This window comes from Geotrypetes seraphini, chromosome 4 (genome assembly GCF_902459505.1).
Source record: "Geotrypetes seraphini chromosome 4, aGeoSer1.1, whole genome shotgun sequence".
Lineage (NCBI taxonomy): Eukaryota > Metazoa > Chordata > Amphibia > Gymnophiona > Dermophiidae > Geotrypetes > Geotrypetes seraphini.
This window is the reverse complement of record NC_047087.1, coordinates 292,351,262-292,365,877: the sequence shown is the minus strand read 5'-3', so window position 1 is coordinate 292,365,877 and position 14,616 is coordinate 292,351,262. Positions and strand designations below refer to the sequence as shown.

The window sequence follows — 14,616 nt, the reverse complement described above, 5'->3', positions numbered from 1 at the left end:
ATCATGGACCCAGATTTGTAATTTGACTTTATATGACCACCTTTTGAAGCTTCAGATTTTTCTAGGAAGAGATACAAGTAGGAGTGTAGGAGGATAGGAGTGTATTCAATCTAAGTCACTTCTGGGCAAAGAGGTACAGCAAACCCTAGGGCCATCTGAATGATTGTGTTTATTCTCGTTTATTATGAAATAGGTCCAACAGGCAGTGGGAAAACCACATTCATCAGTGAATATGCTTTGGACCTCTGCAACCAGGGGATTAACACCCTGTGGGGAAGTTTTGAAATCAATAATGTGCGCCTGGCCAAGGTTATGCTGACTCAGTTTGCAATGCAGCGCCTGGAAGAACAACTGGAGAACTATGAAATGTGGGCAGACAAGTTTGAGGACCTTCCACTCTACTTCATGACCTTTCATGGACAGCAAAATATCAAGTAAAGGATATCTGTCCATTTTTTCCACTGTACACGTTGGTGGGTCTGACTTGAAGTAATGCAGATTATTTCCTTTGTTTCTTTAGTCAGCTCTTAGATTGCCATACCAGGGCTTGGGGAAGGTTAGAAAGGAAGGCTAGATGGTTTAAAGTGACATTGCCTTTGCAGGGTTCCTGTCAAGGCTGTATTTGTAATAGTCATAATGCTCTTAGTGGGTGATTATGTCCTGATTGGGTAAATGCCTTTTTGGTGTTACCTCCTTGGAGTATGACTTCATATTCTTTACAACTAAGGCTGTTATTAAATGGATTGGCCACTGCTGGAATCGGAATACTGGGCTTAATGGACCATTGGTTTGAACCAGTATGGCTATTCCTAGATTCTTATGCCTCCATCACCTCCTTTGGAAGGCTGCTCCATGTACCTACTATCCTTCCTCTCAATGTATGTTTATTTAAATTATTTTTGATTCTGCCTACTTATACTCTCTAACCTTATAGAGCTCCTTTTTCTGTGAAATGTCCTTATCGATACCATTTGTGGTATTTTGATATTTGCTGTATTCCATTCTGCCTGTCGCTCACTGCTATGATGGTAGCACTTTGCAGTGACTGTATTCTGGTACTTGGACAAAATTCTCCAATTGAGATTTTACCAATATTTTGTCCAAAGGTGCTATTGCTTTCTTAAAGGGGCTGAAAGAAGCCCAGGAGTCAAGTTATCTGGTATAAAAATTCAGAAGATAGGAAAAACATAAGGGGAGGGTCAAAAATATGTAAATGAAGCTTCATATAAGAAATCTCGCAAGATGGGATTGGATTTACAAGAAAGAAGATTGGCAAAGTTAAGAACCTAATCTTTCGTTTTGAGTTAACATGAGAATATAAGAACATAAGAGTTGCCATCCTGGGATAGACAAAAGACTCATCAAGCCTAGTACGTTTCCAACAGTGGCCAACCCAAGTCACAAGCACCTGGCAAGATCTCAAGAAGTAAAACAGATTTTATGCTGTTTATTTTAGGAAAAGCAGTGGATTTCCCCAAGTCCATCTTAATAAAGTGTTCCCCCAGTCATTCGCGGTCGGCGGTTCGCAGTTCTGGTCATTTGTGGTATTTTCTGATCGCGAACCACCGACTAGGAGAGGGCAGCGGGAGAGGCAAGAGAGAGCAATCGGAGCACCGGCAAGTGAAGAAAATCACTCGCTGTATGCTCAGACCGCCTCTTCCTGCACTAAAGTCGGGCCTTACCAATCGGGAGCTGCTTTGACACGCAGCTCCTAATTGGTAAGGCCCGACTTTAGTGCAGGAAGAGGCGGTTGGAGCATACAGCGAGTGATTTCCTTCACTCGCCAGCGCTCCAGCTGCTCTCTCCTGCCTCTCCCACTGCCCTCTCCAGTTTCCCCCAAGAGAATGACCGTGCTTAGCATTCCTTCATTCCCAAATCACTAAGAAAGGTATCTGTTTCTCTGTTTACACCCCTCTGCCTAGCTCTCAACAATTTGGAGCAGCCATGATTCGATATAACCAGTGGACGTTCTTCCATTGGAGAACTCAGTATTGCTGGTTTTTGTACATGCTTTGGATTGTGTTGGAAAAGCAGTTAAACCGTTTTCATGGTTTTTCAGGATTCGCAGGGGTTCCTGGAATGGAACCCCCGCGAATATCGGGGGACTACTGTAATGGCTTATGGACTTTTCTTTACAGTTATCCAAACCTTTTTTTTTTAGAATCCTACTAAGTTAACTGCTTTCTCCACATTCTCCAGCAACAAATTCAAGAGTTTAATTACACCTTGAGTTGATTGTAGAGAATGACATGGTGACAGTATTGTTACATTCTCCATCCCCGCGGATAACCACGGGAAACAATCCCCATGTCATTCTTTAAGGAGAGAGGGAAGAGTCAGAGTATGAATGGGCATAGCCACTGACCTTAAAGCCTTGCATTGAAAAATGCTGGTGTAGCAGGACTGAGGTTGAGATAGGGTATGCGCTGGGACGAAGATGGTGACAAATTCTGTCACTGTCTCATTCTCTAAGTTGAGTTGAGTATTAACTGGTTAAGTGCCATTGAATGTTACCGGTTAGCTCCAAACAAGTGATTTAACCAGCTAGGAGCTGTTTCTGACTAGCTAAATTGCTTTGAATATCGACCCCAGTGAGAATGACTGCTTTCAATGTGTATTGCCGATAATTTCTCTGCCTTAATTCCGTGGTTATATTGCCCAAAGAGTTGGGAATGGTCCCAGTGGTTAATGCAAAGATTTGTAGGTACCATGGGTTGACATTTGTTAACTGCAAAATTCTAGTGCACCTTGAACTATCTTCTGAGAACAAGGGAAGTCGGGGTTCAGAGCCCAATTGTCCTGCTGATATGGTCCTATTATAATTTCAATTAATTTGCATGAAAGGAACATAAGGATACTAACAGTAACAATGCGAAAGACCTAAAGCATTTTCAACCCACTGGCCAGTGGCTTTGAGGGTTGGAAGTTACAATCACTAAAAACTCCTCAGTCAAGCATATGTACAGCAACTGTGCTTGTCATTTTAAGAACATACGAATAGCTTTGTTTAAATCTATTTATTGAAAATTTTTCGAATAACAACCATTTTCAGTACAAAGTTGACAGACATAATGTACAGACATCATTGAACTTACCCATAACCCCAGCCCAACTCCCTCCCCTCCTCCCTATCCCTATAAAATAAATCCACTCTCTTAACTTAGGGTACCATACTTGGATAGAAACATAGAATATGACGGCAGAAAAGGGCCTTCGGCCCAACAAGTCTGCCCACTCAAATAACCCTCCCCCCTAAGTTCTTATTTGACGTGAACCCACATGTTGATCCCATTTGTTCTTAAAGTCAGTCACGTTATTGGCCTCAACTACCTGAAGTGGAAGATCATTCCAACGGTCAACTACCCTTTCGGTGAAGAAGTACTTCCTAGTGTCACCATGAAATCTCCCGCCTCTGATTTTTAGTGGATACCCTCTTGTCGCCGTAGTTCCTTTAAGGAAAAAGATGTCGTCTTCCACCTCAATACGGCCAGTAACGTATCTGAACGTCTATCATGTCACCCCTCTCTCTGCGTTCCTCGAGAGAGTATAGCTGCAACTTACCTAGATGTTCTTCATATGGGACATCCTTGAGTCCTGAGACCATCCTGGTGGCCAACCGTTGAACCGATTCTATTCTCGGCACATCCTTCTGATAATGTGGCCTCCAAAATTGCACACAGTATTCCAGATGTGGTTTCACCTTCGATCTGTACAGCAGCATTACCACTTCGGGCTTACGGCTGACAAAACTTCTCCGGATGCAACCCAGCATTTGTCTAGCCTTGGATGAGGCTTTCTCCACTTGATTGGCTGTCTTCATATCTTCACTAATGATTACTCCCAGGTCCCATTCTGCAACAGTTCTAGTTAAGGTCTCACCATTCAGAGTGTAGGTCCTGCATGGGTTTCTGCTATCAAGGTGCATAACTTTACACTTCTTGGCATTAAAATTCAGCTGCCAAATAGTAGACCAGTGCTCCAGTAAAAGTATGTCTTGTATCATAGTGTCGGGCACGGTACCTCCGTCCACTATGTTGCATAATTTAGCATTATCGGCAAATAATGCAATTTTACCCTGAAGTCCCCGAGACCGATCTTGTATAAAGATATTAAATAGGATTGGACCCAGGACTGAGCCGTGCGGTACTCCACTATGCACTTACGACTTTTCAGAGGGAGTACCGTTTACCACCACCCTGCCACTGAGCCAGTCCTTAACCCATGCAGTTAATATTTCTCCTAGCCCCAACGAACTCATCTGTGTGGGACGCTATCAAAAGCTTTACTGAAGTCTAGATACACTACATCTAGGGACTCTCCATTGTCTAGTTGTTTTGTTACCCAATCAAAGAAGCTGATCAGGTTGGATTGGCAGAATCTCCCCCTTGTAAATCCATGCTGGTGGGGATCCCTCAGTCTCTCATCATCCAGAATCGTATCTAATTTGTGTTTAATCAATGTTTCCATAAGTTTACATACTATTGACATGAGACTTACTGCTCTGTAATTTGCAGTCTCTAACCTGCATCCCTTTTTGTGGAGCGGAATGACGTTAACTGTTTTCCTATCTAATGGAACTTTTTCCGTGCTCAGAGAAAGATTGAAGAGTGCAGCTAATGGCTCTGCCAGGACACCTCTCAATTCCCTAAGCACTCTGGGGTGCAATTTATCCGGACCCATGGCTTTATTTACTTTGAGCCTTGACAATTCTTGGTAGATGCTGCTGGTGGAAAATTCAAAAGTTCTGAACGGGTCTTCTGAGCTCTCCCTTGTTTGCAGCTGTGGACCGGATCCCGGTGCCTCACAGGTAAATACTGAGCAGAAGTATTTGTTCAGTAGTTCAGCTTTATCGGAGTCCGATTCTGCAAAGTTGCCGTTGGGTTTCCTCAGGCGCACTATCCCGTCCGTATTCCTCTTTCTATTACTAACATACCTGAAGAAGGATTTATCCCTTTTTTTAATATTCCTAGATAAATTTTCTTCCATCTGGAGTTTGGCGTTTCTGACTGCTGTTTTAACAGTTCTAGATTTCTCTAGATAAACTTCTTTGGCTTCTGGTCATTGTGATTGTTTGTAGGATACAAATGCTCTTTTCTTCTGTTTTACGAGTTCCGAGATCTCCGCAGAGAACCATTGGAGTCGGAGTTGAGGAGTCGGAGGAAATTTCCGGTACCTGAAGTCGGAGTCGGAGTCAGAAGTACAAAAAACTGAGGAGTCGGAGTCAGAACATTTATCTACTGACTCCATTTTTGAACTTGGCATAGCAATCACGAGCGATTCTTTCAGCTATAGCACCCACTATATACACAGCACAAATGTTGCGAGCAGCTTCTGCGGCCTTAGAACCTTGATTAAAAGTAAAAAGAAGGTGGTGTCGAAAATGCTCATTTCTCTCAACTTGACATTCCATTTTAACGATCTGAAAATTAACCAGTGCTGTGGAGTCGGAGTCGAGGAGTCGGAGGAAATTTCGGGTACCTGGAGTCGGAGTCTGAAGTACAAAAAACTGAGGAGTCGGAACATTTATCTACCGACTCCACGGCCCTGTGTTTACTCACGGTTCTTATAAAGAGGTTGGTTGCTTCCTGTAGGGTAGATTTCAGAGCTGACCACATTACCTCCACATCATCTGTTGTGTCTTGGTTTTGCAGCACCTCAGAGACAAAATCTCCCATGCTCTCGAAGTCAGTGCCCTTAAAGTTAAGGACCTTCGTTGATGTGTTCTACCTCGTGGATCCCTTCCTGAGGTGAAACCACACCATGTTGTGGTCGCTGGAGGCCAACGCCTCACTTACCGAAACCTCTAACGCTATCTCCATCGGTGAGTATCGGGTCCAGAATCGCCTGATCCCTGGTGGGCTCCAGTACCATTTGTTTGAGTCGTGCTCCCTGTATAGAAGTTAGTAGCCTTTTTCTGCTGCTGTACGTAGCTGAAAGTTTGTTCCAGTTTATATCTGGCAAGTTGAAGTCACCTAACAGTACAGTGTCTCCACGCAGAGTGATGGTTTCGATGTCTTCAATTAATTCTTTGTCTATGTCATCTTGTTGTTTCAGAAGTCTGTATACAATGCCCAGATACAGGCATTTGCCACTTCCCCTGGCAAGGTTCAGCCAGAGGGACTCCCCTGAATACTTGACACCAATGATTCTGGTAACTTTGATTTCTTCCTTGATATATAGTGCTACCCCTCTTCCGTTTTTGCCTTCTCTGTCTCGGCGGAGTAAATTATAACCTGGTATAGCAATATCCCATCCATGGGAATCCGTGAACCAAGTTTCAGATATTGCCACCACATCTAGGTTGGCACTCCTCATTTCCATCTCTAATTCCAGTATTTTATTGCCTAAATTGCGGGCATTAATGTACATAGCCTTCCATACTTCGTGTTTGCCCAGTCTGCATGGAGATTTTCCCACTTGACTTAGTTTGCCCTTTATTTCCCTGTTTGAGTTAGTTTGTCCCTTTTGAGTTGATCTGTCCCCTGCAGTACTGACTGCAGTGTAAGTACTTACCTCAGACTCAGTAATGGAGTAGTTACTTACCATACCGGGATGGATACTTACCACACCAGGATGAGAATGAGTTCCCTCCCCCAACTCACCTAATTTAAAGCCCTTTGGAGCAGGTGAGCCAGTCGTCTACCGAAGACGTTCTTCCCTCTTCTGGTCAGGTGGAGCCCGTCCGAACCCTGTAGTCCCTGTAGTGGATGCCAAGATACCTTGTTTAAAAGCAGGCTGAAAACCCACCTTTTTGATACAGCCTTCCATCCATAACCCTACTCTCCACTGCCCACCAACCCAGCCAGCAGATTAAGCGTTCCTCTTAACTGTATCCATAAACATAAGAATTGCCGCTGCTGGGTCAGACCAGTGGTCCATCACGCCCAGCAGTCACTGTCTTCTATGTGACTCTGTACAGCACTGTGTACGTCTGATAGGGTTATAGAAATAATTCGTAGTAGCAGTGTGAAGAGTTTCAGTCTTTGGGAAGTAGAGTTGAGATTGTGATGCCATAATGCCACCAATAAGAGCCAACCTCATCAGTGATGTCAAAATGTCTTGATTTTCCTGTTCTCCCCTCTGCCTCCAACCCAGCCAGCTGATTAACCGTTCTCCTTAACTGTATCCATGACATCCTGTTTGTCTGTCTTGGCTGTTTAGAATGTAAGCTCTTTTGAGCAGGGATTGTCTTCTTTGTGACTCTGTACAGCGCTTCATGTGTCTGCTAATGCTATAGAAATAATAGTAGTACCTGGGGTTAAGTGACTTGCCCAGAGTCACAAAGAGCTGCAGTGGGAATTGAACCCAGGTTCTCAGGCCACTGCACTAACTACACTTCCCCCTCCATATTTGCGGTGGTTAGGGGCAGAAAAGGACCGCGAATATTAAAAAACCGCGAATAATATTCAGGCTGGTTCTGCCTCTAATCCCCACTTCCCCCCAGCTATTTTAAGCCCTACAAGCCCCCCTTAAGCCTTACCTGGTGGTCTAGCGGGTTTTCGGGGCAGGAGCAATCCTTCCATGCTCCTACCCTGTGCAGATTGCCCTCAGGAAATGACTGCCTTGAGCTCCCCTCGTGGGAAGATCGCTCCTGCCCTGAAAACCCACTAGACCACCAGGTAAGGCTTAAGGGGGGGGCTTACAGAGCTTAAAATAGCCCAAAAAATGAATTTTTTTTGGTTTAAAATCACGAATAAGCGAATTCCTAGATACGGAAACCGCGAATATGGAGGAGGAAGTGTTCTACACCACTTCCCCACTGATATGAACTTAGTTTACCATTGCACACCACCTGTTTATCACATAACCAAATTTCTGTCCCAGTTTGCCATTTCAGGATCCTACCCCTTGCTTCTTGGCCTGTTCAGGGCATCTTGTCTGTGATCCTTCTGGTGCTTCCTTTTACCCTGCTTCAAAACAATAATGCTTATCCTGTCACTGTCTTCTTGTTGGGAACCTTTTATGTCCCTGAAGTGGCTAAATGTGTGTGTGGGGGGGGGGGAGGTTAGCATGTATTAGAATTGTGTTCAAAGTAAAGGCAACATATGAATGTGAGTTCTAATTATACAGCTGATTCTTAGTCTGGGCCCCATTGACCAGACTTCAGTTCAGAGCTGGATGGCTGCCTGACTTTAGTATGCGATTTAAGCTTCAGTGACGTTGACTCTTCCTGTGCAAGTTGTGACTTGGTGGGTTTTCTGTTCCTTTCTTGTTAAGTTATCGATCATTTAGACTTCTTATGCACCAAAGAAAGTGTATTTTTTTCAAGCAAGTTCAACTATATACAATGATTGGGTGGTGAGGCTTTTTGCTTGTGGTTTGCCCCTTGTTTCAACCTTCATGTCTCTGAGCATATTTTGTGACCAAGCATGAAGATATATGTACCATTCTAAGAAATTTGAATATTGTACAGGAGAGGTTTTTTTTTGTTGTTGTTGTTATTGTTTTCATATACCTTTCTTGTTTCTGGCAGGATGGTTGTGGATGTCATGCAGCATGCAGTCTACATGTATGACATCAACCATGTGGTCATTGATAACCTCCAGTTCATGATGGGACAGGAGCAGCTCTTCACCGACAAGTAAGGCTTTCCCACAATTTGTCTCTGCTTCCAGGCTCTTGCCTCTCATTTTTTTTTTTACTTCATATCCATTAATGACTATCCCTGTCTGTCTTGCTTCCTTTTGTGTCTGTACTATCTGCACAATCCTTGGGACAGCGCTGGGTAGGCAGCCTGCATTTTTGATACTTGTCCAGTTTGTTCTAATTCTTTCTTCCAGTGGGACAGTTTTGTAGCAGTGGTGTTTGATAGGGATGGGGCTGCAGACCTGAGGTTTCTTGGTATATAAGGGGAATGGTACAGTTTCAGCATGATTTACTTATTGTCTACTAACTCTCACCCCAGAAGATTGGAAGAAACATTTTTCAGGGTTTCAGTATAGATATTAGTCCTTTACTTTTTATTTTCTTTGGTAGGAATGTGATATGTTCCTTCTCCTGATCAAAAACAATTGCTAGCATGCTTTCCCTCTTGTCCTAGGTTTGCTCTACAAGATTATATCGTTGGTACCTTCAGGAAGTTTGCCACAGAGAATAGTTGTCACGTGACCCTGGTCATTCATCCAAGGAAGGAAGAGGATGATAAGGAACTCCAAACAGCATCTATATTTGGGTCTGCAAAAGTAAGAGACTTGAAATAGAATCTTCCAGAAACAAACAATATTTTATTTACCGTATTTTCACGCATATAACGCACGCGTTATACGTGTTTTTACAAACCGTGCATAACCTTGCGCGGTATACGCTTGAGCGCGCTATATAAAATTTTTTTTACATAGTTCCCACCCCGCCCGACACCCGATTCATCATCCGGAAGGACTGCTCGCACCCCCACCGCTCGCACTCCCACCCCGATGGACCGCTCGCACTCCCACCCGAAGAACCGCTCGCACCCCCACAGCCTCCCCCCCCTCCCCCATGGAGAAGCTGTCTACCTTGTTTCCGGATGCCAGTGAGCCCAGCTGCTTCCTCTGCTGGCGGTCCTGCCCCTTCTCTGAGCCGTGCTGCGCTGCTTCCTCTTCTGGCGGTCCCACCCTTTCTCTGACATCAGAGAAAGGGCGGGACCGCCGGAAGAGGAAGCAGCGTAACGCAGGGCTCAGAGAAGGGGCGGGACAGCCGGCAGAGGAAGCAGCTGGGCTCGCTGGCATCCGGAAACAAGGTAGACAGCTTCTCCATGGGGGAGGGGGGGGAGGCTGTGGGTGTGCGAGCGGTTCTTCGGGTGGGAGTGCGAGCGGTCTATCGGGGTGGGGGTGCGAGCGGTCCTTCCGGATGATGAATCGGGCGTCGGGGGGGGGGGCATCAGGCTTTCAGTATGGGGACAGGACTTCAATGGGGGACAGGACTTCAAGGGGGGGCAGCCAGAGGAGAGTCGGGGCAGCGAACGGAGAGTCGGCGCAGCCAGAGGAGAGTCGGGGCGGCATGCGCGGTATATAAAAATTTCTTTACATAAATTTGTGTTTCCCGCGCGCGCGTTTTACACGGGTGCGCGTTATCTACGTGAAAATATGGTATTTGTATTTTGCTCACACCATTTTTCAGAAGTAGCTCAAAGTGAGATACATTCAGGTACACTAGGTATTTCCCTATTCCCAGATGACTTAAATTCTAAGTTTGTGCCTGAGGCAGTGGAGGTTTAAGTGACTTGCTCAAGGTCACAAGGAGCTGCTGTGGGATTGGAACCAAGCACTCCTGGACGTCAAGCCCAGTGTTCTAGCCACTAGGTTTCATAATTGTTTAGCAAGGCTGAAATGAGGTGTAGTACTAGCTATGAGTCAGGAGCATTCACTTTCCCACTGATGCAGCGTGGGTTTGAGTAGGTCACTTTTTCTCTGTACAATGATTTCCCAGTCATAACCAGTAACATTCATCTTATTCCTTCCCCATCTTTGAAATGTTTCAACTCGCACACTTAAGGTGACTGCTTGCTTCTAGTCTCAAAGATTACAGAGGAGTGGCCATCTTCCTTGCTATCATACTCGGGAAACAGATCTTCAAGGGTAGGTGGGGGAGGGGTGAATCATGCAGCAGTCATCACCCCTACCGTAGTACAGTGGTGGTCAGCATAGCCTCCACTGCCCAGGGTCAATCCATAAGGTATATTTTACCTTGTTTCCTGTCTTGTCTTTCACAACCCCCCTCCCCCCTTCAATTAAAGAGCAGCACCTGTGGCCCAGACTGACTGAAATTTTCCTTTTTGCTTGTTTTTAGTTTTAGGAGCTGTTCAATTCTCTGAGCAGAAGTTATAAAATCATCTGTTTGGAGAATGAGGCATGAAACAACAACCAGTACAGTAAAAGGAAAGATCCATGCCTTTTGATTTCCTTGTGAAATTGTATTTTAAAAATTTCATATCCCATTGGGGTGTGGGAGAGAACAGAGTTTACCTGAGCAGTGTGTACAACTTGTGCTTTGACTGAATAACACTCGAAAGAGGTCTAAAATGGAAGCCCTGTCAGCATGGGACACCTGCTGGATATGGGAGCTCTTGAGTATTGGATCATGGAAAATGTACCCGACTGGTTATATTTAGAATGGCGCCTCATGTTCCCTTTACATCCAGAACATTTCATTAGTATAACAATACCTAGGAGATATAAAGATCATAGAATTCTAATAGATACATGGAAAACATTAAGATTTATAAGCAATTTATCAACAGATCCATTGGCTAAATCTTTAAATCAATCTATTTGGGTAAACTCCAGGATCAAAATTGGTGGATTTAAAATAGTATGGAAACAATGGATAAAAGCAGGTATACGTACTTTAAAAGATGTAATAGTAAATGGATCACTGCTTAGTTTTTCACAATTGCAACAAAAATTTGGATTAGAAAAAACACAATATTTTAAATGGATGCAATTGGAGCAGACCATTCAGGAAGGGTTCCCTGAATGGAAGAATCTTAACACTCAATATAGTTTACCAATCCTTTGTTTTCAAGCGGATTTTCTAGGACACCAAGCCGCAAAATGGTATAAGAAAATAAACGAATTTTTAAACAAAAAAAAGAGATCAGGACTTAGGGATATTTGGAGTATTGAGATAGGACAGATAATTTTTCCATCTCAATGGCAAAAATTTTGGTCCTGGAGAATACATACTACAAGATCAGCATCTATGAGTCAAACATGGTTGTTTTTATTACATAGAGTTTTATGGACCCCTATGAGATTACAAAAATTAGATAGTAATAGATCTAATAGATGCTGGCATTGTAGGATAGAAGTGGGGACATTGGACCATTTACTATTCTTTTGTCCCTGCATTAATTCCTTTTGGAAATTAATTTGGCCCCAAATTAATAATTTATTAGAAAATCATGTTGGACTATCATATGATACAATATTATTTGGAACAGCAATGAGAACAAAAAGTCCGATTTCAGCTAATAATAATAAACTTTTATTAATTTTAACAGGGGTCGCCATACAGCAAATTACTCAGAACTGGAAGGATTACACTAAATTGAATTACACTTTTTGGTGGAATTCAATTTGTCATATATATAAAATGGAAAAAGTATTGGCATTACAACAAGGTTATATTAAAAAATTTAATAAAATATGGGGACCATTGACAAATTATTCTACTGATCAGATATAATAACACATGTATAGAATATATAGAAGGGATAGGGAGGGAAAACTATTGTAATATTAATATGATATAAAATTCTGATAAAGGGTTTATTTAATTCACATTGTAAGAACATTTAATAATAATTTCAAGTGTTTTTTCATAATTGAATGTATTACATGTATTTCACTTGATGTAAGAATTTAAAAAAAGAATAAAAAATATTTATTAAAAAAAAAAATGTATACTGCAGCAATTCAAATAATTTTTTCAACTAAAGCATGAATTTGGGTGTTTTTGTTGCATGCTCACCCTTTTGTAATTATGGAATAAGAGATGTTTGCAGGGGTAGAAAATTCCTGGGTCATTCAGGTGCTTTTGCTGATCCCATGCTTTTGAAGAGGTGAACTGCCCTTGATAACTCAGCGGAAAGGCTGGAGGAGGGAGGTTTTATCTTATACTTTCTTTCCTCCCTCATTCTCTATTAAAAAAAAAAAAAAAAAAAAGGAAAAATGAACAGAGAAAGGGCAGTGTTTTCATTATCTAATTACAATTTCATAAACTTGGTGGGTAGCAGTAAGCTAGCCACTACCTTTGACACATAGGCAGAAATCTTTATTCCTCTGCCCGATGCAGGAGGTGTGACATCATTTCATTAAGAGATGAAAACCTTTTTACTCAGTAGAGGGACACCAACATTCTTTCAGAAAGCAAGATCAAAATTTGCATAGTCTATATGGAAATTATTATTGAGAAAAAAATGTATGTGTAGTGATTGAAAAGGCCTGGCATTGCCAAAAGTATTTTAAGGTTGGTTTTTAAAAAAAAATATTTAGTTATAATTGTCAAACATTTTTGACAATAATATCAGTAAAAAAGCAAAAATACAATGAATTGAAATAAATTTGTCAACATGAATCAAATACTCTTGATCCATTGCTTTGTGGCTAGATTGCCCCATGGATGCTCGGAAAGGTACACCTCCAACCAAAAACTACCCACTAGTAGAAAAATAATAACTATTAACTTTAAACTGACTCCTATCTATAGTATAGAAAGGATCCTTAGAAAAGGAGATGTGCACAATGGATTGCTGGGTGGACATTGTGAAGAGAGACCCTCGGGATGTATATTAGGCAGAAGGGAAATTCATTGCCCACTATGATTTTGGTGAAAGAATGGACATTGCAAAAGTTTTGACAGTTAGGAGCACTGTTTATATTGGTTGGCAATTGGGCCTGAGCGCCTTGTCTGAGGATTTCTTTCTATATTTTAGGTGGAATTTGAAGTCAGTGGAATAGTACATTGACATAATAATTACCCGCCTCTTTCTTTCTCTCTGTCCAGGCGAGCCAGGAAGCTGATAATGTTCTGATTCTTCAGGACAGAAAGTTAATCACGGGCCCGGGCAAGAGGTATCTGCAGGTGGCCAAGAACAGGTTTGATGGCGATGTTGGCGCCTTTCCCCTGGAATTCAACAAAGCTTCGCTCACCTACTCCTCCCCCAAAGGGAAAACCAGGTTAAAGAAATTAAAAGATGACAATACAGTGCAGTTAAAGACGCCTGGAGTGGAAACATCTGAAAAGAAGTCATAGAGAATTTCAGGGAAGCTTTCACTAATTAAGCTGTTAAATTTCAGTTCAGGAAGAAATGCAAGGAGTAGCTGTTTATGGTGACTTAATGAGTTGCTTGTCATTTCAAGTCCACTTTTTTTTTTTTTTTTTTGTTATAATGTTTTCTGCTCTCACACTGGGACCTTGGCACCTTGAAAACTGTGTGTTTGGGATTAGTCTGAGATGCTGGGTGGTGCTGGCAGCCACCTTTCCATCATCCTACAGAGCAAAGGGCAATCCACTGGGGTCACAGAAAAGAAGAAAGGAAAACCACACATATGTTGAAAAATAGATGAACCTTCTCTGGTTCCAGTCATTCTCAATGCTATAATGTGTGATTGTGGTGCACATTTCTCCTTACCCTTTTCTCTGCACCCCACGCTAAGTTTTGAGCTGATTGGTGCAGTTTAGTGGAAGTTATCATGTTTGTGGACAAACTGCTTGAATCGGTGGTTAAAGTGCTTTTAAAAAACCCAAAGGAATCCTGGCTTAAATACAGATCCAAAGCAAAGATCTTTGCCATTGCACATAAGCTGTGATTTTACATAGTACTGCAAGGAGTACGTGGAAGGGGACAAAAAGTCCCTCTGAGACTTCATTTATATCCATATAATATTTGTTTTTCAATAACTACTGCCATTGGAAAAATCTGCTCAAAGCTGGTGGTCACTTCTTCAGGGAGTATGCAATCAGAGGGTAGATTTTGTTTTCTGTTGTAGTTTTTTAGGAATTGAATGGTTTCTGTTATCTTTCGGTGACTAATCTAATTCTTAGTCTTATATACCGAATCATCTTCTAAAAATAGGAACTTGATTTGGTTTACATGATTAGGTCACAAAGAAAGATCCATTAACATTCATTGGA

General features: G+C 42.3%; 1 protein-coding gene across 4 annotated transcripts in view; it reads left to right on the top strand.

Moving 5' to 3' along the window:
* The window catches only part of TWNK (twinkle mtDNA helicase), a 17,335-nt gene extending 2,719 nt beyond the window's left edge, over positions 1 to 14,616 (top strand). For all 4 annotated transcript variants that reach the window (XM_033942289.1, XM_033942288.1, XM_033942287.1 and 1 more), the window contains exons 2-5: positions 194 to 434; positions 8,474 to 8,581; positions 9,041 to 9,182; positions 13,486 to 14,616. In XM_033942289.1, coding sequence (XP_033798180.1) covers positions 313 to 434; positions 8,474 to 8,581; positions 9,041 to 9,182; positions 13,486 to 13,734 — 621 coding nt within the window. In that variant the 5' untranslated portion in view covers positions 194 to 312 and the 3' untranslated portion in view covers positions 13,735 to 14,616. The remainder of the gene's footprint in view (positions 1 to 193; positions 435 to 8,473; positions 8,582 to 9,040; positions 9,183 to 13,485) is intronic.